The sequence below is a fragment of the Alosa pseudoharengus genome, unplaced genomic scaffold (assembly GCF_046254945.1).
Source record: "Alosa pseudoharengus isolate Yale_2024_CS ecotype anadromous, Long Island Sound unplaced genomic scaffold, YU_APseudo_1.1 YU_APseudo_1.1_scf_2, whole genome shotgun sequence".
NCBI lineage: Eukaryota > Metazoa > Chordata > Actinopteri > Clupeiformes > Clupeidae > Alosa > Alosa pseudoharengus.
Window position 1 is genome coordinate 21,070,025 of NW_027468663.1, and position 25,981 is coordinate 21,096,005.

A 25,981-nucleotide genomic window follows, 5' to 3' on the forward strand; every position below is an offset into this window, starting at 1 on the left:
AAACTGCCTGGAGATCAGTTCCTAACATGGAGATACTTAAGGTTTAATTTAAGTAGCTCATAAGATGCCTTCATGCCTTCATATAGGTTCATTCCTCATGCCTTCATATAGGTTCATTCTTCATGCCTTCATATAGGTTCATTCTTCATGCCTTCATATGCCTTCATATAGGTTTATTCTTCATGCCTTCATATAGGTTCATTCTTCATGCCTTCATATGCCTTCATATAGGTTCATCCTTCATGCCTTCATAGGTTCATTCTTCATGCCTTCATATAGGTTCATTCTTGCTTGTTCATTTCCTTGCACAAATAGTCAAGAATGTTGATAAAATGTGACAGCGATAATTATCACGGTGCTGGTATGACAAGAGGTTTCAGCCCAACAGCAGGCCTCTATCCTTGTCACATCCCTTCCCCAAGGGTAAGATAGGAAAAAGCAGAACACTATTTTTATTACTGGGATTAAATTAAAGTATAGGACCTTTACTTTCCTGAGTGTTGCTGATGGATTATCATTAGGGCCACACACTAGTGTATCCAGGGGGTCAAAATGGGGGATGGGGCATAAGTGTCAAGGCAATACTGTAAAATTAATCTCATATTAAAGATCAGATTACAAAAAAATAAGTTGCCAGATAGTGCCAACTGGCACAACAACTATCCAACTTCAAACCCTGTGAACAGGTGCACATTGGTGTGTGTTGGCATGTAATCAAGTCAATATCACATGGATGGATCTAACCAAGTGAAGATTTCTGATGTGCAGACAGAGCCAAGTATAAGCTACTTTAGAAGGTCTGGAGTTTAGCCAGGGCCTTCTCGACAGAGCTTTTACAAGTGAAACCTTGGGCACACTCAATCTCAAAACATGCATCTGTATTTTGCTAGGTGCCCAAGTTTGAATGACATGTTTACTCGAAACTGTGTGCGTAAGGCTTTCATTTAAGCTATCTAGATGCAAGCTAAAAATAACTACATGTACCGCACAGCGGTACAAAATATGACCGCCGCTCAGTCCTGTACATCCATTCCGCGAAAATAAATCATATTAATGAATTTGTCTCCATCTTCTACTCCATCCCCCACTCTTGAAACTTTTGTGTATGCTTGTTTGGAATGTGTGTTTGCAGGCCGCACACAAAGTAGCCTATGGCGCTGCAAAGGTGAATAGATTTGTCGCACTTGCCAAAAAATGTGTAGCATTGTTATAAAACCTTTAAAATCTCTAAACAATCACAAGTAGGGCAGTTCATCACAGTCCATTCATTGCAACTTAACTGATGAAAGGTACACCTGTAGGCTACATTGTATTTGGGAAAAGCAGAAGGTAGCAGCATAATGTATTTATTTCTTCATTTATTATTAAACAAAACAATCCCTGTCAGTTCCATGCAGTTTTCAACAACTATCAAGAAGAGAGGTCATGTCATGGATTTTTGTGAATGTTTCTTCTTCTACATATGCATAAGTTTAGTCATCTAGTTCATATGATATTCAGCTTTATTGTCAATGCACAAATTAAATACCAGTAGCTAGTCTAAAACAAAATGCAGTTTTACCCAGTGGTGCAAATAACTGACATGTCCAAAAGGGCCTTCATGAAATGCGTTGCTAGACTGTTCATACACATTTTAACGGGCCAAGTTGAAGAGCTACTGTCCGTTATTGCTCGTGCAACTATGAGGTCCATGGTTAGTCTGGAAGAAATCGAAAAAGAAATCGCCGGCAGATCAAGCTGAGTTCACCCAGCCTAGTCCATGGTAGGCGCCCGATAGAATTTTGTTTAATTTTGCGATTGAGATATCCACGCACACGCACTGAGCTTAGCTCCTGTTGTGGTCATAAGTATAAGTATATATACTCTTTTGATCCCGTGAGGGAAATTTGGTCTCTGCATTTATCCCAATCCGTGAATTAGTGAAACACACTCAGCACTCAGTGTACACACAGTGAGGTGAAGCACACACTAATCCCGGCGCCTGCATCAACAGCGGCGCTCAGGGAGCAGTGAGGGGTTAGGTGCCTTGCTCAAGGGCACTTCAGCCGTGCCTACTGGTCGGGGTTTGAACCGTAGTGCTAACCAGAAGGCCACGGCTGCCCAAGAAGCAAATAAGATGACAGTCGAAAGATACAATTAGTGCTGTTATCAATTTGCTTGGTAGCCTATAACCGCATTTATGGTTTTCTACAAATACATCAATAATCAAATTGGCCTCCATCACTCAACCAATGCTAATGGTAACATTATTTTACCTACGTCCTAGGCTATTGATATAGGCTAATTTAAGATTAACGTAGCCTACCTGCAGTAAAAACCAAGCATGTCCGATAAACATTCTCAGATTTATTTTGGCTTCAAGAAGAAATGGGAATTACATGTCATGCAGAAACCATCCTACCCTTATTAGACGTTCTCTGCGGTAAACTAGTCTTGTCCTTGTAAGAAGCTATTATCTTTCCAACCCACTTTAGATTAACTTCCAACAAAATTACATCTCACTGCAACGATGCGCCATCTGGTGGACAAACGACTGGAAATGCAGCCAAATTATTATGATGAATATTTGGTTTTCCTTTAATCCTACTGAATTTGTAATTATGTATCGGCCGTTCTAATTGCCGATACCGATGGTATGTGCGTGCCTGTGTGTGTGTGTGTATATGTGTGCACCACCATCTACAGGCCAATGAGTGTACAGTCACAAACTTGGCATACCCCCAGAGAATGTCAGGTTAATCATACACATAAAATTTGGTGCAGTTCTGAACATCTTAACTGAAGAGAGGGGCGATTAAAGCAGAATGATATTGCATTTTCATTTTTTACCGGGGGGGTGCAAATCACAAATGAGTGATTATGGGCTAGGTTGATGTGGGCCATTTAGACCAACATGCCATAAAAATGTCTTCATCCTCGGTGCCACGGTTCAGGTAGTTATTTAGGAAAAACTGTATTTTTTGGGTTTCGGGGGGGCCCAGCGCGGGGGGGAGTGGCCCCCGGGGACCAAACAAAATTTTTCTGTAAAAGTCTAGTGGGGCTACATACCCACCAAATTTCATGTGCCCCGGTATTTCGGTGTCCCGGGTATCGTTGACCAAAAATTCAGGAAATAGATGACGAAAAAAAAACAAAAAACTTTGACAATCACTATATGACCGCCGCGAAGCGGTCATAATTAATCTGATTACCTCGATCATGTTAACTGGTAAGAAGGTTTGGGTGTTTTCTCTTTAGGATTCACCCCGGTTGAAACACGCCCCATAATCACATCCCAATGGAGCAGTATCAGACTCAAATTCTGACTACAAATGAGTATGACGTCATCCTACTTCAGGGTTGTTATGCCTACTTGCGTTTACCACTAAAATTATGTCTACATGACCTGTCACATAAACACTGTCTATGTCCATGGCAATGACTGACATAGAAATAAAGTCTATAAAAATAAAGGTCCAATATTAGATCTGATAAGGTAGCATTGTAAAATTCCTTTAAGTATAGATACACTTTGTCAAATAAGTTGCTAAGTCAGATTTTTACTTAAGTTGAAGTACAGAAGTACTTGATTTTAAAAACTAGATGTGACCCAGATAAGTGTGGCAAGACACTTCAAATTTATCGTGTTTATGCATAGGTTAACTTATTGAATGGACATGAATGTGTTAGTTAATTGGCCCCTGTTTTTACAGTGCATGAAAATGCACTGTTCTGTTTTTCCTAGGCTTCTTCTTCTTTCGCTAATCACTTTTGTTTTTTGCTATTCAGCTTGAACTGTTTCACGTAGAAACTTTATTCAAACTTTGTAACGTAGGTCTTTTATAGGACAAAGCTGCTATGTATTTTCCATCTTTGTAACTTTTTTTCTACTTGTGTTTTTTCTACTTGTCATAAGTCAATTAGGCCTAGAGTGTTGAGCTCATTTGCATAATTAAAATGGATTTTTCCAAAAATACAAAAAAATTACTTTTCATGTATACTTTCACTGTGTGAGGTTTGATTGTGATAGGAGTAAAGGAAAAAATAATTAGGGAGTATTTTGGGCATATTCGATTAGTATATTGCTCATTTACAAATTCATTTTCAAAGAAACTTCTAATACAAAATGATTTACTTTTCATGTAGACTTTCATTGTGTAAAGTTTTATTGTGGTAGGAGTAAAGAAAAAAATTAAGCCTATGCAGGTATATTTTGGGTAGCCTGGGTAGTGTATAGCTCATTTGCATATTCAAATTAATTTTCAAAGAAACTTGTAATACAACATTTTTTACTTTTCATGGATACGTTCATTGTATAAAGTTTTATTTTGATAGGAGTAGGCTAAAGGAATAAAATAGCCCCATTGGGATGTATTGTAGTCTGGCCTAATGACACACATCTTGGATTGATGAGAATTTCCTCAACTAGGATTTCTTAGGACTTTTAGTATGTTGTTCTGGACACCTCATATAAATGATATGCTGAAAAAAAACTTTTATAATTAATTCTATTTTTGGCTCCAAAATGAGTTAGTTTGCCTGGACATGCGTAGCTTCTGTAGACTTCTGAAGTTCACCTACAAAAAAACGGACATCTTTGAGATCCGGTAGGCTATCTTGCGATTTTTCCTTTTTTTAATGATCACACCTGTTAAACTCTCGCGGGGACGAAGAAGTCTAAAATGCAAACGTTTTGCTCAACACTCTTTTGCCCTCTGCCTTCAAGTGGCTCATGTGATCTTCGGTAGGCTACGGCAAACTTCGATTTTTGCTACCCCAGAGCTAACTTGCAATGCAACTTGCCATAGGTAGTTAGCTCCAATTAACACCCGGATCTCCCTATATGGGCAAAGATGGCAGCTTTGGTTCTTTTTTGTAGGCGAACTTCAGAGGTCTATGCAAAGCTTATTAACGGGCTAAACCAAACAGCCAAGCAGGCTAATTTAATGATTGATTCGTGAAATTGTCACAGCCATTTTGTAACGACATAATTGATTGCTCTATAAATGTTCAGATTTCAGCTTCTGTCTGTTTCTCTTCAGGTTGCAGAGGTTTAGGTAGGCCTAAGGTAAGCGGTCAAGTTCAAGCTATTCCTTTGAACAAATATTGTTAGACTAGCCCACATAGGATTAAAGCAGTTTAATCGTATTGCCTATCAGTTCATTTATGTTGTCTTTAAAGCAGAGGTGTAATTGTGTATCAGCATCTGGAAAACATACTACTTGCAATGGGTGACAAACCAGACATCAGTGAGATTGTTCAGTTTGACAAGAGCAAACTGAAGAAAACTGAGACTTTGGAGAAGAACACCCTTCCAACCAAAGACAGTGAGTTCTCTCTGTGAACAATAGGCCTAGGCTACCATCATGGTTTAGCCTAACTCTAGAGCAGCGTTTCTCAAACTGTGGGTCGCGACCCAGAGACATGCCAGGTGGGGCGCGAACTGACGTGAAAAACAGGAGTTTTTTTATTTTATTTATTTTGTTTTCTGTACCCAGGTAGCACCCGATGCGCAATGGACGCATTGTGTTATTCACAGGGAAGCGCTCGTGTCAAGGCAGCTTAGTTAGTCTCGAACTACATGATATTTTGAACGTTGTTGTGAGTGGTGAATTTCATCAAAACCCGGCCCTTAAAAGCGCGTCTATTCTCCGCACTTTGCGAAGAGATGGTAGCTGACCAAAAGGCTGTACTGTTTCACAGCGAGGCAAGGTGGCTTTCCCGAGGTAAAGTGCTGTCGCGCGTGTTTGAGCTCCGAGTCGCCTCCTCTTGGAGGAAGAGCGCATGTTTGAATCTGCAAGCACGTTCACTAATGAACATTTCTTGACGAAGCTGGCCTATCTTAGCGATATATTTGATAGGCTATATCTTAGCGATACATTTGAGTTAAATGTCCAGTTTAAGGCAAAGACAAGCACCTACCTCACCTAGCAAATAAGATTACTGCATTCACCAAAAACACGAGTATGGGACAGGCGCCTCGATCGCGACAGTATTATGCCTTTGAGATTTCTGAGCGAAATCGCTGAAACGTCTGATTGGGAGCCACTCTTGTGATCCCATGTATTAAACAGTAGGCCTACGTCACATCCCTGCAAAGTTTATTTCAAAAATATTTCCCAACCAGCAGTGCTCAGTATGACTGGATTATGGATCCATTTAATGCAGCATGTTTGGATTTCATTGAATATATTGTACAATGCTGTAAAATGGCCTATGCTTCCTAATGTTGCTGGAAAACAGAAATATGTGTGTATCAGCACCAGCTGATTTTAACTCTGTTGAAGAGGATATATTTAGAACTTGTCATTATTTCAATAAATTTGACAATTTTAAGCTTGACCTACCACTTTCTTAGAGCGATGAGTGACCGGTGGGGCTCGAGAATGCCCCCTTGATCAAAGTGGGGAATGAAAAAGTTTGAGAACCACTGATCTAGTTTGTTAACTACCACAGTCACGAGCTGGGTCGCGATAGTCTGTCACTTTTAAAAAGTGGGTCCCCAGAAAAAAAGTTTGAGAAACACTGCTCTAGAGTCTGTTTTGTCTGTTTTGTTTTTTCATAGTGGGTTACTCATTAGGAGTGCAAAGTATTGAAAGGTCTCCAAGTTTGGATTTTAAGCAGATATGTAGCCTGGTATGTTGGTGTGCATGTGGTTGTGATGCTGGCCACTTTCTACTGTCTGCAGCAATTCAACAAGAGAAACAAGGGGATGTGTGATGACCAGGTGCAAAGACTCTGTTACACTCCCGTCCTGGGAAGAGGGCCAGCGACGTTCCTTGCACCAAGTAATTTGCAATGAGCTACAGCGATTACTCTGCCATGGCCTGTTTTGGCCAGGGCATTTGTCTTGAATAGCTCCAATAAAGTTATGAGCCAGAAATTGTGTGCTAGTGTGGTGTGTGTGTGTGTGGCCCATTAATCAGAAGTCAAAGTCTTTGTAACTTTTAATCAACCTTTATTCCATCAACAACCCCATAGGGATTCAGTCAGGCATGTATAAGACTGCCACAGACATGATTACCCTTAAGTCCAACATGCATAAAAGTACAAATACTGATGAGCCCCTTTCCCCCCATAAAACAAGTGTGTGTGTGTATAACACGTAGATACATTTTACATTTTTGAAATCACACCAGGGGAAACATTATTGCTGGAGATTCAACTACCATGGTTAAAAAAAGGAGAAACTGTTTTGAAAAACAGTAAATTGAACAAAAATGTAGGATGTACATTCAATGAATGTCATTGAGTGCTGCTTTTTTTCTTTATCAAGATTTTTTTTTTGGGGGGGGGGGGTTGGGAAGGGTATGTTTTTGAGGATTCTTAATATGTAGCTGCTGATCATGGCAATGAGTGCACCATCAAATTATTTTTGGTCTGCTTCCATATGTTCTACATGTACTTGTTGCACTCTTGAGATCAATTACTTTGACTAATAATGACCCAATAGAGAAATAGAATAGCCTTTCCTTTCTACGGTTACATAAATAAATCATCTGATGGGTCACACAAGAACTTGTTTAACATGTTGCATTTAAGGTAGAATCAGTAAAAGTACAATCGGTAGGTCTACAGTCTAGCACTGGTGGAAAGAGGCTGATTATTTGGATCACAGTATATAAACTAAACAACAAAATCTCTAAATGTGCATACACAATTATATTTCATGATACAGTTTAGTTACAAAAAATAAATGTATCGATGTCAATGAACAATATAAACAATAGCCCGTCTCTGAATGGCTTGTGTTGCTAGACACACTAGCCACCAATACGCTTGGCTGAATATAAAAACATAAATAAAGATGGGACCGAAACAAAGATCCCTTTGTAAACTACCGCTTTACATATGACCATAGATAAACTACAGTATACTGTACAAAACACTACTCTTAAGCTGTGTATGGTCTGTTATTGTAGCCATGCTTCTCTTGACTGCATAGGGTGAGTAGGGATATCTGGCCGCCTCTTGTCTCACTCGATTTATTAGATTGCTTTCAACTCCAGGGCCAGAGTCCTGCAGCGAATAACAGTCCACAACTATGTGGAGACTCTTTCTTGAGGGCTTGGGGAGTTTGTCTAGGGAACGCGGCTGGAAAGATTCGTTTGAGCTGTTTCGCTTGGCTTGGCCGCTCTGTGTTCTACCCAATAACAAGAAAAGAAAACAAATTTAAATTTTTATCAGTTCAGTTGTGAGAGGACCTCACATGTTAAAGCTCAAGCTGGAGTCAATGTTAGAGTGACTCATTGAGTCTCACTGGCATTCACACTGAGCAATGTGCATGAAGGATCAGGTACTGTGCAAGCAAAGCTGTCGGTTGGAGTCTCACATATGTAATGCCACTGCAAATGACTTCCTCCCAGCACAGCCCAAGAGGTACAGTAAGGTTCTAGGCTGACCTTCCCACCTTTCAGTAAACCTTACTTTAGAAAGTCTGTATTTTGAACCCACCTTTTAGTAAACCATGCTTTTGAAAGTCTCTATTTTTAGAGAGAACAGAAGTCTCAGTTTGTACCACATCTCAAAACAGAGAACTGTGACACACTATCGATCTTATTCCCCTCTTTGCACAAAGATGAAAAAGAATCATGAAATTTGCTTGTATCGTTTGTTTGTCGGGTTGGTTGGTTGTGTGTTATGTTTGATTGCTGGGTTTAGTTGTGGGTGGATTGAGTGGACCAGCATCGAAGATGGACTGTAATTTCTTCTCTCATCGCCAGATCTGGACACCCCACTCTAACAGCTGGTGGTCTCCAGAAGCTGCTTGGACACGCTGGGCACTTTCTCCCCTTCTTTGTAACCCTTCTCGTCTGGCCTCACTAAGGCCTTAGCGCGCTCCTTGATCTTGAAGAGATCGTAGCGATGGGGGACAAGACCTTTGCTGAAAATGTATGAAGTGACATAGGACAGGATGATGATGGTCAACACAGACGACACCATGATGAAGGTACGGAAGGGGAAGCATTGGACAAAGTTGTTCTTGTCATCAAAGCGGCCACCGGGGAACTTAATGACAGGCTTCAGGTTAACCAGTGGTTCTCCACTCATGAAGCGCAGTACGATCCCCAGCATAAAGCCGCTGATGGCCCCGTAGCCATTGGAGCGATTGAAGAAGAGGACACACACAAGCTGGGGAAACATGATAGTGTAGGACATGTCCACTCCCACCATCCAGAAGACCAGAACGCTGTTGTCCAGGAACGTCAGACCAGTGCCGGCCAGACCAACTACAATCACACTGATCTTGATCACCCACTGCATCTCTCGGTCAGATGCCTACAGACACACACACACACACACACACACAAAAAATACACAATAAGAAAGAGCATTATTAGCTTACATAATATGTTGAGAAACGTCTGTTACTCAACATATTACGATTCCCCTTAGTATGTTCAAAAGTGGTCCAACGTGACTGAACAGCACAAGGGCAACATAAGCTTGAAGAACAGGTTCTGTATCTCCCTGCTCATTTGTTATGTAAGAACTCACTCCTCACCTGCTTTCTAAAGATGTTCTTGTAGATGTTGGAGGAGAAAAGTGATGCAGAGGACAGGAGAGCTGAGTCCATGGAGGACATGACGGCGGCGGCCACAGCTCCGATCCCGATGATTGAGACGTAATTGGGGGTGAGGTACTGCAGGGCAATGGGCAGGATGGCCCCCGCCTCTCCACGCTCATAAGGGGTGGGGAGGCCATAGCTGGTCATGTTCCAGTCTAATGTGAAGAGACCACAGAAAACACATTTAACACACCACAAGCAACATTTGCACCAAATTAATGTCAAAGAAATGTATGAAATATCTAACAACAAAACGTAACAACTCTGTCTCTGTGTTTATGTTGAAATGGGAAACCTACTTGTTGAGGCAGCCACTGCACCAATAATCACGGAGGGGATTCCGAGTATGAGGCAGAAAAAAGCTGAAGTGAAGCATGTGATCTGGGCCTGCGTGTAGGATGACGCAGACAGAATTCTCTGGTAGAATGCCTGGTAGGCCAGACCACCCAAAGCCTGGACAAAAAAAAAAAAAAATGTAAATAAAAAAGGAAAATGTAATATGACATTTTATACTAGTACTGCTAGACAGTCAGCACTGTTATGATTAAGTCAAGCTTTGTCTCAATGACACTGACAAGACGTTTATAAAAATGGAAAATTGATGGTCTAGTTACTGACCAGCACAAGGAAGTCATCGATCCATTTTCCGGCATCAGATGTTTCCAACTTGCCCACCCAGGGTGACTGGAAGGTGGCGTTGTAGGCCGTGATGGAGATGTCCACTGACATGGGGTTAGTCAGCATGAAGGGCACACAGATATACTGCAAGAGACCAGAGAGGAAAACAAATGTAGTAAAATGTAGACAGAAACATAAATCCAAACTGGCTTTCCCTGCTGTGACCAGGGATGGATTACTGAACGGGCCTACCGGGCCCAGGCCCAGGGGGCCCTGAAGTTCAAGCCTCTGTGTGAAGTCACTACTACTGTATGTTCCTGTATGTTCTCCACCCCTGATATCTGAATAGGGCCCAAATAACACAGATCACACTGTGTGATAATCATGCGTTGTAAGGAGCAGGACTTTGAAGTAGAGACATAAATCAGGTTTGAAGGCTTTTTAAATCCCTGAACTTTCACAATGCTCTGCTTGGCTGACAAGTATGTTTTGTCATGCTGCTACATGTTTTTTGCAGTGGATTAACCTGCCATACTTTGGTGAGAGATTGCTTGTAGCAGCTAGCAACAGTATGCTTGTAGCAGCTTGCTGCTTCTCTGCATTATCCTCCACCTGGTGCATTTACATTTATTCAAATAAAGGTGAACCCAACATGACTAGTCCCTCTTAAGGTCATGTAATAATATCCCTGAAAAATCTTGGTTATAGCAGTTGAATGCAAACTCACCAGGCTCACAAAGATGAGGATTAGCTGGATGACATCAGTGTAGGCCACAGAGTACAGGCCTCCGAGCAGCGTGTAGAGGATGGCCACCACAGAGGAGATCAGAATAGAGTAGATGTATGGAAGGTCCAGAATCACACTCATCGTCCCACCTGGAATACAGCACCACCCATATGAAGTTAAGTAAAGCCATCCCAAGATAATGTACCACTCATACACGTGCACACACACGCGCACACGCATACACACACACACACACACACACACACACACACACACACACACACACACACACACACACACACACACACACACACACACACACAGACACAGATACTCATCCATTCAGACAACCTCTACCCAGCTCTTAAACTCACATTCCTGACTGTATGAGTAAGAAAACCATGCAGATGCCCTGGGGCTGACTGTACTTTTCCATTCATTCACGCGATACATGTTTTGGGTTAAGGTAAGAAATATGATTTCAGAAACAAAATACTACAGATGAATACTTTATGGGGTTAGCTGACTACAATGACTACTACGATACTATGACTGCAACCTGACACTGTGTGTTAGCCACTGTTCTGAGCTGGGTTAAGTTTAGTTTGAAAAGACTACTCCATCTCTAAGACAGTTTTTAATACAAAAGCACTGTTATAGAGCCATCTAAACATAAGTGCACATATACAAAACCCACTACTTTGTTGTTTAAGTAAACTTTGAAAAGACGCACAAGTGTACGCTTCCTAAGAGCAAAAACAACATCATGTAATAAACATAACTGAACAAAAGGTAAATTAAAATAAACAGACTATAATGAAAAATAAAATGCAGCCTATTGATTGTGAGTCACAGAGTTCCTTTGTCTCCCTGTGAGACTTGCTCAGTCACCATGGAAACAGAACAAAATCTCAAGAGGGCTAAAAGAGAACTGTTGACTCAGACAAGCAAAGCAAAGCGTCACTACCTGGACAGTCCACCGACCAGCAAGATGCCCGCCAGCCCAGACGCAGCTGCACCAAAACAAGGCCCCTTGAACAGAAAAGTATCACATGGGCATAGTCGCTAACAGAACGAGCGAGAGGTAGGGGAGAAGGTGAGGGCTCCCTGTTCTTTCTTTTAACTAACTGAGATCAGTTGAAAGAAAAACAACAACAACCTGCAAGACAGAGTGAAACCTCTCTGAACGTTAGAAACCTACACTAAGAGACAAGCAGGGAACAGCAAGGGTGGTTGGCCTGTCAGGTGTGTGGGTGTGCATGAGGGATTACTGGGAAATGTAAAAATAGAATGATTCTCTAGAATGATTCTCAGGGAGTTTGTGGAAAGGAGTCCACCTGTCTTTCTCCAAAAGCCTGGACCAGCACAGTGGAAAATTACAAAGGGCATTTCAGAAGTGTAGCTATGGAGGATTTTCATCTTGAGTTTAAGAGAACTGTGGAAGTTTGGAGGGGTGAGACAGTGAGGGAGGGAGAGATAGGGGACGAAACTTGTAAATATGGACCAATTAACTCAAACTAAGAATGTTCCCTGTTAATCTTTTCCCTGTTATTGTTTTTCTTGTTTGGTTGTTTTTGCTCTGTAACTGGGTCTCTCTGTTCTATATAGCAGGGGAAATTTGATAACCCATAATTGTGCTTTATTAATTGCACATGGTGGGCGTCACAAGGGGGATGTTTTCCTCGACTGAAAAATTTGGAGTGCTCTTTCTTTCCTTAGTGGCGAGCACAGAAGGCACTGAGTAAAAAGTCTACCAACTACACTCATTTCAGTTCTTAACAATAAACATTTCATCCTACTCTCCTTCAAATGTGTTTAATCAAACTGGTATGCTACAAAATATGTGTAGCATAACTATTTGTCCATGTAAAAGTATATTTAGAATATTAATTTATTTATAAAAGTATAGTAGGGTATTTACCGTTGAACTATTGTTTAGACCAAACTCGCCATGACCTGTTAACAAGTTTGTACTTCCTAAATGAAACTTCCTATTGAAAAGGCAAACTAGACCTGCACATTTATTGTCATTTTGGCAATTAATCCTCGTGGAAAATACACATACACATATCAAAGAAAAGAAAACAAAAACAACCCTTCTTTGTAACACAGAACACGGGAAATAATCCTCTTTCACAATCAACAGGCTGCTCCTTCACTATACTCATATTAAATGCTGTGAAACAGAAAAAGTTAAACACACATCTTACAATAAAGCAATAAACCCCGAGATTATAGAACAGCTAAGGGGTGTTGTTAGGCACGATGTGCAAACGGTGTGCCTAAACCCCCCTTAGCTGTTCTATAATCAGTGCAACCTACGGACTCGAGTGGCATATTGCTTTTCTAAAACGGTTACTACATATATCTGGCAAGATTTCATAAAATAAAGGCACAGCAACGACAAATATAACAATTTATTCATAGATCATTCCTCCAAGAATGATATATCCTCTATCAGAATGGTTGCCAAGCAACGTCGAGACGCAGCAACTCAAACTATTTTATCAAGTTGTGGGAGCACAGTAATATAGAACGAAATGCGGTCAACTTGTGAGGTTGTTGATTATACAACGGCATCGGACGTGATTCAGCCGATCATAATTAAGGACCGGAACTAACCATTTTAGAAACACACACAGACACACACACACACATACACACACACACACACACACACACACACACACACATCTTACACAGCATACCAAACAACAAGTAGAGAGTCCAACCCAGAAATACTTGTACTGTGGTTTCATTTAAACCTTTAAGTTCTGTGTAAGAAATTCTTTCACAGTTAAGTTAGTTCACTGCAATCACTTGCGGGATTTTATGGTTATGAGTGGCTCTGGCGCTGTGGCAAACATTCATTCTGCTGTGGGTTAAATTTATGTGCCATTTTGTTTTAAAAGAAAACAACCAATTGTCACGTCATATGCAGTGCATCTCTCCTAGCATATTTTGCATAGAGCATTGCAGTTATTTATATTTTCCCCCCAAATTTTGCCAGGAAATCTTCCATGAACTGAATGCACACATTCATAAACCTCCATGTTTGAAGTGTTTGACTATTTAAAAGTTGTTTACCTAGGCTGACCAGTGTGCGTGCAACCCACAGCACATCTCCAACAAGGGCAGGGAATAGAAGCAGGCTGCTGAGAATGTTTCCATACTTCAGCTGGAAGGGGTCCATCATTGTCAAGTAGTTATTTGCCCTCATCGGCTTGGCAAAGAAGAAGCCACCTGGGAGAGACAAAAGGGGCGGGGGGAGGGGGGTGTTAGAAGTAGAATAAAAACACTCTGTGCTAGCTAGCTGGTGTTTCCTTTGCACTGCCTGTGTAAATAGATGAATGATAAAAACAAACTAGCAGAGAAACAGACTGACTGACTAACAGGAAAATAATGTGTTTTTTCTTACGATACAAGGGAGGGGGAGGGTCTTTGAATGACCAATACAATTGAGCACTAGTGGACAAACAAGAAAAACAAGACTATAAACAGCATCTCTCTCTCTCCCCCCTCTCTCTTTCTCTCCCTCCTTCCTTTCTTCCTGAAGTTGGGTATGGGTTGACAGTCATAGTCAGTTATAGTCGGCACCTGTTCAGTCTGGTCAGTTTTGACCACACTTAAACACCAAAAGCAGCCACTCGATCCCAGCAATGGTGCAAAGGCTTATTTTAGGTGCATCTCCAGAGGGAGGACATACTAAACAGACCCAGTGGGAATCCCAATGCCCCCCCCCCCCCCCCCTTAGCTGTCCATCTGTCTGTGTGCATCTTGCTCTGACTTGATGTGATCTCCCTTTCCAACGCATTAGTTTCAGTTTCAGTATCAGTATTGTGTGACCCTAGTTCTCTGGCTGTCAGGTCAGAATGTCAAATGCTCACCCAAGAAGAAGGTCAGGACGTAGGGCACGGGCATCAGAGCCCACACCAGACCGAGAGTGGGATTGTACACAGCCTCAGCGATGCCCAGGATGAAACCTCCACCGACCCACGTAGCTGCAACACACAAGGTCAAGGATTTGTTTGAGGCAGGTTCTTGAAGACATGTGGTTATGTTAGACTACCTGTTCTGAGGGTAAACAGTGACTTCAGTCTGAATCATTCATTCTTCCTATATCAATAATATATCTGAGTGTAGTAAGCTGAGACCAGGCACAGGCAGTGACCAGGTCAAACTGATAAAGTGCAAGACCAAGAAGACCAGTGATTTCTAAGTGTTCAAATCCCACAAAAAGACTGCTATTCACTGTTGTTGATTGGTATGGAGAGCTGTACTGTTGCTAAGTATGAACAAATAATAGCAATAATTGCAGCTACTTATGCCATTGTTGCTGGTTGACCAGAGTTGGCAGAATCTCACCTGTTAGTGTGAAGATTCCCACCAGGAAGTTGATGTTTCGCCCAGCTAGTAGTGTGATCTCCATGCCATCCCCAGTGCATTTGCGCTCCTCTTTTCTAGATCGCATGGATGCCCAGATACCAGTGCCCAAAATAAGTAGGTAAAACAAGGCCATGACAACCAGACCCGGAATGTTCAACGTCATTGTCACGTCTTTGGTTAAGTAACCTTTCCTATAGGTTGGCAAAAAAGAAGCATATGGAAACGTCCCAAAGTTAGCTTTTTACTTCTAACATTCATTAAACTCACATGAAGTCTGGCATTTTCTTTGTCAAATGTAAAAAAAAGATAGAATTTTGTTTAAATAAAGTTTGACACCAGAGGCTTGATGCCAGTGCTTTGGCACTTTTGGCTCCATCAAACAGAAGCAAGACACAAAAGTATATTTTGGGAACAAGCGAGGTATGGGCTAGCATAGAAAAAAAAACTGCCTTTTAAGTCGTAGTAACATTCAAACAGTTTGCTGCAATTCATTCATGACGTGCAAGAACTACCAAGCAATACAAGTAAATTAGAACATGTTAACAAAGGAACAAACAGTACATTTTGAAAAGAGTCGCTGTGCAGAGGTCAAAGGTCAAAGCAGGTTTGGTATGGCCCTAGGTTGGAATGAAAAACTGAGAGGTAGTGTATGTGTGCTGCTGGAGACAGGAGAAGCTACTCTTGTATGGAAGAAGGCCCTCTAATGATGGGGAAAGGGGGAAAGCACTTTTGGGGTTGGGGGCGAAGGGGAGTGGGAGGGATCTCACCAGCGCCGTGACAGTGGAGGTAAAATGTCGGTTGCCTTTCTTCGAAGGAGGGGCGGCAGATGGCACAAGGTTCGATTGGACCTTGAGGAGAGGCCGTGAGCAAGACTTGCAGAGCAAAACGTTTTAGCCACATTAAGTCAATTACGACAAATCAGGTTAATAGGAGCGAGACAGAGAAAGGTTGGGTGAATGTAGATGCATGTATCTGTGTGTGTGAGTGTGTGCGTGTATGTGTGTGTGTGTGTGTATGGGTGCATGTATGGGTAAATGTGTATGTATGTGAGTTTTGGTTTTCACAAAGTGGAGGATAGGGAAGGTCTGAAGATTTGGAAATAAGAATCAAAGTAGCTACCAAAAGAAGGCACCCGTGACATAACAAACTTGAAATGTCAAACAAGTATAGAAAACTTTACCGTATTATCTCCTTATGAAGTCACTGAAAACAAAATATGATGGATAGTCAACTGATTCTTTTCCTGTTTACTGTTAAACGTGATCATTGTAGGGTTCAATAACAGAAGAGAATGAATCTGAAAGATAACAGTGCACTCACCGCTGTGACACATTAAGAACTACATTTACCAGTGGCTCTGTAGCCGTGAAGCCCACCGCCCAATGGACAGATTGGCTCACACTGCAAAAAAGAGACTCTATATGAATTAACATCCCCCCCCCACCCTTCAAAAGAGAGAGATCTGTTTTTCACAAGAAGAAAAAAGAAAGAAGAATTTCTGAGATTCAGCAAAAGGAATGTGTGCATCTATATGTATGTTTGTGTTTGTGCATTAGAAAGGATGATGTAGCCAAGAAGGCTCTCTCTAGCCCGGTCAGCTGTAAAATGGGGTGTTTTTCCCCCTGCTGCTCGTGATAGTGTGCATATGGCAATGTGCATTTATCAAATAGCTCACATACCATAACCATGATGGCTTACCCCCACGACCCATCCGCGCTCAGTCCACCTTTTTTTCACTGCGGGCAAACATCTCACACAGAAAACCATCAAAACTTCCTTGGTTTGGATTACTTTGAAGCATGCAACAATGGCATTTGATAACCAACTCATCAATTCAGTCATTTTTGGAGGAAATGCCTGGAAAGTTACCCCACCAAATTACATGTTTACATGTTGTACAGCATACTGTTTGTCTTGTGTGCGTTCTTGGAGCCATGCAACCCATGGGATTGTATTGTGCCATGTAGATCGGAGATTGATGTCATTAGGAACAGTTTATGAATGTGTCCTCATGGGAAATGTTTGCTTTAGATAAGTAGTCTATGAGCTGTGCACCATAAAGCTCCTAGCACTGAGCTCAGGAAAGGCTGCGAAGCATTTGATCTTCATCAGAGTAGCCGTTGCCAGTGACCGACTGACCAATGGACGAAACACTCTCATACTCACACACAGTCGACCTTGACGCCAACCTGATGGGGCATCCGATAACGTACTATACCCTTGAGAAGGGCAAAGAAAGCCCACCAACGTGTTAAAAGTAATACTTGTGTGTGTGTGTGTTAGCAGCCAGAGTTCTGATGCCGGGGAGATATTCCCCAGGCTGGTGTGAGTTGTAGAACTGGAGGGGCGACATCTAACAGGTCAGTTGTACGCAGCCAGTCTGTATTGATTCCTCGCATGTGGCCTCAAAACATGAACGGCAAGGCAAGACAGACGCAGACGAGACACGAGAGACACAGCTGCTCTAGTTTGGTCCAGACAGTTTAAGTACACATTTCCATTCATTATGTGACACACAGCCACAAAGTTATCCATGCCTTTCCATCTCTCTCTCTCTCTCCTCCCTCCCCCCAAATCCACATTTCACAACTATATTACACATGCTTCTGGTGAAGCACTTTTGGTGTGCAAAAAATCTCAGACGAGTCATTTATGCTACACCAATGTGCGCTGTCTCGTTCACACATATGAGGGAGAGGGAGAGGGAGAGGCAGGGTGAAAAGCTAACACATGCTTGAAAAAAAAAGATTACAGTACGTGCTGCCGCCTCCTGTGTTTACAAAAAACTTTGAAGACAAACGGTAAGTGGAAAATTCTTACAATGTGGCATTTATTGCAATGAGCTGTGGGGCCGGTCCGGGCTGGGACCAGACCAGAGAGGGTCTTTTTCTTAAAACCTTCAAGTAGAGGCCATTTAGCTCTCTCCAGTTACCATGCACAGCCCATAAAGAGATCACCCTATACCTCCCCAGGCCTCTCACACTCACTCACACACAACTATCACTAGATAAATATCTTATTTATATTTTTAAAGTATATAAGTATAATTTCTATATTGCTGTGGCTGTATTATATGAAGTTGTACATTTTATACTGATATATTTACATGTTACATTTCACTAGATCAGCTTTTATTTTGGGGTTCCTCCAGACAGATTTGCCTGTTTCAATCACCTGAACAAAAGCTTCTTTCAAGGAGAAGGTTTCAGTACTTTTCCAATTGCAACAGACCAGTGCAACACAGTTGTCACATGAACTGGCAAGCCTATTATTCCACTCAGACAGCTGATCCAGGTTACTGACGGAGTGGATCAGAACGATCACATTACTACCTCTGTCTGCTCTACTACATACACACACACACGCACACACACACATACACGCGCGCACACCACACACACACACGTACGCACACACACACAAACACAGTCCAAAATTCTCTGAGTGACTATGGGTGTATGTGGTGAGACAAACAGAGCCAATGACAGACAATAATGACTCTAACGCTACATGTCAGAGGCTGTACACCTTTGCCTGAAGAGAGTGAGGACTGTTTCAGGACCTTCACTTCCTCTATGTGCTCTGTGCCTCTGCTAATGGAAAAGTACTGAAGCACTTCTCACTCTCTCGCTCTCTCTTCACTCCACTTTCTCTCTCCCTTTCTTTCTCTTTCTCTCTCTCTCTTGCTCTCTCCAGATCACACTAGGGCTCAAAGAAACTGCTGGAAGACCTATGGAATGCAAAAGTTAAAACTGGTCCAAAGCAAAAGAAATAGATTTGAAAACAACACCCAGCCTATATCTACAAAGTGTAATCTATTTTAATACATCAATTCATGATGAAGTAAGTAAACTCAATACAGCTTATACATTACATATTAGTTGAGTCTCTCATTTTATCAGGCCATTCAATTCAAGAAACCCTCATATTTTCCCTAAAAGAACCAGTAAATACCAACCACTCAATGGTACTATAGATGTAGGCAATCCCATAAGTACTCCAAGTGAAAAAAAAAAAGGGCTTTGCTCACACACACAGACACATGCTTCTGGTATCATATCACCCGAAAAACAAATGACATCCTTTTAGAAGTCCCTCAGAGAGAGTTTTTTCCCCCCTACACAAACACGCTCGGCTCCTAGGGGCCCCACACTCTAAGCTGCTCTTATCACTGCCAAAAACAGGATAAGAGATGTGCCACCCTCTCTACCCACATACACTCACAAAAAGAACATAAAGATATCCTTCTCTCTCTCTCCCTCCCTCCCTCCACACCACCTCCTCCATGTTTTTCAGAGGCAAAAAATACACACACAAGTATTCAGGGTAAGAGCAGGACACTGTAATTAGTGAAAGTTATCTATGATTTTGGATCCATGGTCTTTATACAGACAACAAATAAAGCCTAACAATCCCTTTGAACATGACAGAACTTTTTGTCTTCAAGGTCAAGAAAGTAAAGAATACAACAAGTAAAACTAAACAAACAACATGAATGAATGACATAGCATTACAGTCTCTGTAAAAGAGCTTTAGCTTTAATAAGCTAAAATGGAAAGCAAACTTAATGTTTGAGGCACGTTTCAGACCCATGAGACTGATTAAAAGAGTCTCTTGCCAGGGACACAAGTGGACCTGCTGGCTCTCATGGGGAGAAGTGAAACAGTTCTACTGAAACAACACATCTCTTCAACATGGACATGAAAAATAAGAAAAGCTATTCAATGTAAACATCTACGCATACATACCTAGGAGTTAAAGAGAAAGTGTCCTACTGTACTCAGTGGTCAGAGAGCGGTCAAAGTCAATGAGAGGAATGGAGAGGCTCTGTCAACGGGGGACTTGTCAGTCACAGGCAGCAGGCAGGAGAAAAATGAGTCACAGCAAAGTTTCACAGATGCTCTTCAGGGGCCAAATATCTCTAATCAGCATCAGCTATCACTGTATCAACAGAGAAGGCTCTAGAAGACCTTCTGCCATGCCACTATATATGCTGCAGGTGGGCGGGACTATGAATCAAGCAGAAGATAGCTGGGAGTCTCTGGGCCCCTCTGATTGGACCTCCGGTCAATTTCCTTGTTTGCTTTTACTTTACCAATTATGTGTGTAGGACTTACTCACAAAGCTCCGACAGCCACACAGATTTTTCCTCTGGATGAACGATCAATCTCCTAACATCTACATCTTAAGAAAAGTGCCCCTCAATCTGTCTACACCACACATACTTCAACCTTAATTTGAAATACTGTAGGTCCAAAAGAAGGACTTCGAACACCCATCAATCATGCTTGCTTTCTACCGTGTCAGTCTTATCTACTCCCCATTAGAGATAGAGACGGTTTTCCTCTCTTTTTATTTTCCATGTTTTTGCTTGCTGTTCATTGACTCTTAAGTTACAGCCCCTTTGTATTTGCCACAGCATTTACCCAGCTGAAAAACAACCCTCCCCCCCCCCTACATTCCCTTTATTACCTCCTTCCTCTTCTCTCCTGCCCCCCCCACCCCCCTTCCCCCTCCACCAACCCCTACGTCTGCCTTTGGTAAAACAAGCGATAAGCTATTTTGGTTTTCATCGGCACACAGGGAGGATGCTAAAATGTGCTCCAAACATACAAAAACACTTGAATACAGTGTTTGACAATACGCAATAGCAGGGAAAGCAAAACAGAAATAGTTATTTACATTTTTGGCAAATATGCAAACAAACTGCGTCCAAGAGTGCTCATACCTTTCATACATTCTGAAAGCATTTATAAACTGAGCAGTATCACATATAGGTTAACATCTGATGTTGATGTAAAATTAAGTCAAATAGAGACTAATATTGTGAAGCACCTTCACCAATAAACAATATTACATCAGAAAACATGTTTAACTCTGAAAGTAGGCTGAGTCAACAAAGCATAATTTCTGGGAAAATCAGAATAGTCTAGAAATCTTAGTGATGCCCACGTCACACAGACAAAACAAAAAACGAGAGGCAAGACATATCTACATGTACTCAAAACCATCACACACCACTACCCAATCAAAACAACACAATTCCAATCGAACATGTGCTACTTAAAACTATAACACATGCACTTACCGAGCTTAACACTTGACAGACTCGGGATAAAGAAATAGGATTTTTGGAGGAAAGTCTGCACAAGAAGCGAGTGTGTTTCACAAAGACGTGTGTGTGCCTTTAAGGAGCCTCTTCCTGTGTTGCTGGGCTCTGGCGGGCCAGAAATGGAGGAGGGGAGGGGTGACGTCAGAACGAGAGAGATGCAGAGAGAGATATTCACTGAATGTGGTCATGTTTTTCTTCTGTTCTCTCTGTTCCCTTCTGTCTTGGCCTTTACCTCTACCCTTCTCCTTCCCATCCTCCCTCCACACTTTTATGTCAGTGCTCCTCAAATGTTAACTGTGTATTTGTATCACCTCAAGGAATGCATTTACTGTTACATAGACAAAAACAGTAACTGAACTCAAGCAGAACTGTTACACAACTGTTACTACTTGTATGGGCTACTTGTATGGGTCTGCCATACTAGGCAGGGGAGGCACCACACACACACACACACACACACACACAAAGAGAGAAATGCAAATTATATAGTCCTAGGAACATCACTCCCCTGTCTTATACACTACATCGTGCTGTTTTCTAATCCATCATCTCATTCATTGGTTGCATTGGCTGAACAAGATGAGACACCTGAGCCAGATTCCTGGGTGTGTCTGTGCTTCTGTGCATACTCAAGTGTTTGCCTAACCAGCGATAGGACTTTATCTGAGGGGAACCTAAAAGGCTTCAAGGACATAATCTCTCAACAAATGTGTAGTAATGAAGTATATCTATATTTTTATTTATCTATCTATCTATGTTAAGGGAAGATGTGTCGGGCGGTTGTGAGGTAGATGGGACAGCACTCAAAGATTCAAGGTGGAAGATGGGATTTTATTAATTTCCCAAGTAAGGCCAACATAAGGCAATGGTAACGTAAGTTAATGTGAATAAAGCACTAAGGAGAAATAAAATACTTCTCAATAAAGAAAGAAAAACAAAAGACTTGATAGTCAAAACAATACAATAATATTCAAATAAAAAGATGAGCGCAATGGACTTCACAGCTAGTCACTTGGGCTACACACATGAGACGAGCTCTCAAGACTTACGCCTATTCAAATTGCAGCTCTCCTCCCCAAGCACCTACAGGCATGGGTTTAAATAGGGCCTGATTGCACTCCTGTAATTGGATCAAACCAATGCATCATAGCAGCACAGGGGTGTTTCAGGAGACCCACAGAAACAAGCTAATACAGCCAATAAATAAGTCTACGCATCTAGACATCTACTGAAGATTTAGCATATCTGCTGAACTTTGGCATAACCAAAAAGTATATGAACAGCCAAAATAATCATTGAAACCCAGAAATCATAGCATGCACACATTTAAATGTCTCTCATAGTAGGCAGCGCCTCGCTGCTGTGACGATGGCTAGTAGGCCCGTCACACTATCTATCTATCTAAATGCCTTTTCTATTAGAATTTTCATTTGACTCATTTAATTATGTTGTAAGTTACCAGCTGTCTAACTACTAAATTGCCATGTTTTCTTCTGATTAGCTTGAATTTAACCAGCAGGTGCGAAACTGTAGTCAACAGAGAGCAGCAAAACACTGATGACGAAAGTGGCTCTGTTTTAGCGTCGTTGCATCACTTTATGCTGCCAACCAAACTTGGTCGGGAGCAGGTTATGTGCTAAGTTATAGCTCAAATCGTGTAAAACCACAGCCTATTGACCAATCAATTATCTTGAAAAACGAAGTTCTCACGTGTAAGATTCTGTCATATATCTTACAGACAGAGATCCGCCTCTCCAAACATTTTGGATCTCGCAGGCGCTTTAAAGGTGTTGTAAATATGCCACTATGGACGTGCATGCCATACACCATCTGATGACAATCAATGTATTTGATGTTATAGGCTAGACCCTAAAAATGACCGCAGTCTATTATGGTATCGCTCATAAATGCGAAAGTAATCGTGCGTCTCCATGTTTCACGATTGGCACCAAGAACGCGCACAGATCTGAGCTGAAAGCCTAGTTTTACATATCACATAACTGCTATCGTAGTATCACCATTTCACCATTATCACATTGTCCAAAAATTCACAGACAACATGTGTTCACATTCATGGCAAAATTCAAATGGGACCAGAAAATAACTAGATGTACCGCAGAGCGGTACAAAATATGACCGCCGCCCAGTCCAGCACATTTTTTCCACAAAAATAAATCACGCTGAAAGGCCTATGATTCTAACTGTCTCACTAAATTGCATTAGCCACACTCAATTCTCACTGGTATCTGCTAGACAACAAGTACCAAAACATGATAGTTCATAGATTTCACATGTAAAATTCATTTTATACAACCCCACCCCCATCTTGCCTGTTCATAATTCTTGAAAAAGAAGAAATTCTTGAATTGTGTGCATGTGTGCGTGTACACGTTTATGTTTATGTGTGTGGGTGTGTGTGTGTGTGTGTGTGTGTGTGTGCATGCGGCTTGTGTGTTTGCCTGCGTATGTGTGTTTGTGCATGTGCATGCATGCGTACATATGTCTACTGTGTGAGTATGTGTCATACGTATGATTACTGTGAATGTATGTGTGTGCGTGTGTATCTGTTTATGCACATGTGTGCACATGGAATGGGTTAACATGACCGCTGGAGGCAAACATACGGAAAAAATTGGTCATCCTAGGCCCTACGGTTCTCAAGATATTCACAGAAAACTGTGTCTGCCCTACCCTCCTTTCGGGGGTCCAGTACAGCGGGGGGGCTACAGATCAAAACGAAAAACGACAGTTCCATGCTATCCATATCCATATGTTGTAGTATGTGATTCCTACAGTGTAAAAAAAATATACTAACGTCTTAGAAACGTTGTAAAATAATTGAAATAGATTAAGAAAGCCACGGCTATGGTGATTATTACTATGGTTAGATTGATTTGTTTAGATCCAGTGAAATTGCTGCCTTGACAACGCTATGTCATGGCTTCGGTACTCTATTGAAATATTCACAGGAATCCCTAGAAATTGAACATTCATGTTGTTTTATCCAATATTAGTTGTGCATATGTATAATATGTACAAATAAAATGCAAAACTAGAGACTTTTGTGTAATCATTCCATATTTTGTGTAGTCATTCTATATCGGAACCCATGACCTACATTCCAAATAGTCTACCAGAAACCTCAAAGTGTTACCTATATATATATATATATATATATATATATATATATATATATACTCTTTTGATCCCGTGAGGGAAATTTGGTCTCTGCATTTATCCCAATCCGTGAATTAGTGAAACACACTTAGCACACAGTGAACACACAGTGAGGTGAAGCACACACTAATCCCAGCGCAGTGAGCTGCCTGCAACAACAGCCCAGGGGCCCAGCAGACACCAAAAAGGGCCCCTCAGATATGGCCTAGATCAAACGAAGGAGGTACCACATGAAACCACCTTGAAATGAAAAAGCACGAAAATCACGATGCCAGACAAATTACTTGCTGCAAAGGGCCTGCCAAACACCCCTCAAATGCGGCCCTAATATACAATATCATACAATTGACCTAGATTAAATGTTGAGAATACCACTTTAAACAGTTTCTGAACCAATTGTGCACATTCACAAAGTACAACCATCAGCATGCTAGACAAATTTTCTGCTGCTTAAGGTCCACCAGATACCCCTGAAATGCAGTCCCCACATACTATATCAATTCACCTTCAGTACATAATGAAAGAACCACATGACACAAACAAATTGTGAACATTCACAGAGCACAAGTGCACCATACTTTAGGTTAGTTCAAACATTGGCATTAGACTTAGATAGATAGATAGATAGATAGATAGATAGATGTTAACCTTTTGAAGAGAAATGAACTAATCTGACTGATTTGACTAATCTAAAATAGTTCATTTATACTCAATACTTGGTCAGGCTAGCCTAGAAATCTAGACGCGCCCCTAGCGGCAGCGGGCTAGTCTAGCAACTCTCCGTTGGCTTGTGAGCTCCAGAAATCGAAACTTATTCATGCCAATGAAATCGTGTATAGAGTCGTTATGTGGGCTTAACATAATTATTGATGGCAGAGTTGCAACGGTTTGGCTTGAATTCCCTGTTACTTGAAAACAAATAAGATGGATGTTGCTGCTGGCGAACAGTGTGACACGAGTTAAGCTTTTATTAAGTTGGCAAACGTTTGAACTAGCCAACTAGCTCCGCTGGTGGGAAACGCATGGGGCTCATATCGCTGCCGCTGTCCTATTGCGTGCAGAGGGAATTTGAAAGACAACTGATTATCCCGCCCCTCGGACTGAGCACTGCGAACAGTGAGTGCCCAGACCCTACATCTTGATGTGGGTCTGGTTCGCCAGGCTATGGTCAGGCTGCTTTTGCACACATTACTGTATCAATGTGTTGTGGTATGGAGCAGGGACGTCACTAGGATTGAAAGACAGGAGGGGCTTAGCCCAGGGTTGTAGGTAATGCGCGCGCATAGAGCACACCAAAAAAAAATCATCATACCTTAAAAGGGCTTCAATGAATTGGTAGGTAGGCTTAGTGTATTTTCAGTGTAATTTTACTATTAAGCTCATTGTAAGGGCCATCTGTTATACTAGGCTATAT

General features: G+C 41.6%; 2 protein-coding genes across 5 annotated transcripts; one reads left to right on the forward strand and one right to left on the reverse strand.

The window, feature by feature from the left end:
- The first annotated feature begins 5,206 nt into the window (after window positions 1-5,206).
- On the forward strand, window positions 5,207-6,699 carry LOC143135119 (thymosin beta-b-like). The gene is made up of 2 exons (XM_076295841.1): window positions 5,207-5,306; window positions 6,668-6,699. The coding sequence occupies exons 1-2, from the start codon at window positions 5,207-5,209 to the stop codon at window positions 6,697-6,699; spliced, it is 132 nt and encodes a 43-aa protein (XP_076151956.1).
- Window positions 6,700-6,916: 217 nt separating this feature from the next.
- On the reverse strand, window positions 6,917-21,390 carry LOC143134065 (high affinity choline transporter 1-like). Of its 4 annotated transcripts, XM_076294141.1 has the most exons (10): window positions 16,599-20,707; window positions 16,046-16,481; window positions 15,258-15,469; window positions 14,780-14,893; window positions 13,980-14,135; window positions 10,893-11,041; window positions 10,166-10,309; window positions 9,847-10,000; window positions 9,485-9,702; window positions 6,917-9,258 (listed from the first exon to the last, which is right to left on the reverse strand). In XM_076294141.1, the coding sequence occupies exons 3-10, from the start codon at window positions 15,439-15,441 to the stop codon at window positions 8,719-8,721; spliced, it is 1,659 nt and encodes a 552-aa protein (XP_076150256.1). In that variant the 5' UTR covers window positions 15,442-15,469; window positions 16,046-16,481; window positions 16,599-20,707; the 3' UTR covers window positions 6,917-8,718. The 4 variants fall into 4 exon arrangements, with proteins under 4 accessions (XP_076150256.1, XP_076150258.1, XP_076150257.1 ...); XM_076294143.1 differs by lacking the exons at window positions 16,046-16,481; window positions 16,599-20,707 and adding an exon at window positions 21,367-21,390; XM_076294142.1 differs by lacking the exon at window positions 16,046-16,481 and having other exon boundaries at window positions 20,027-20,708.
- Window positions 21,391-25,981: the final 4,591 nt, after the last annotated feature.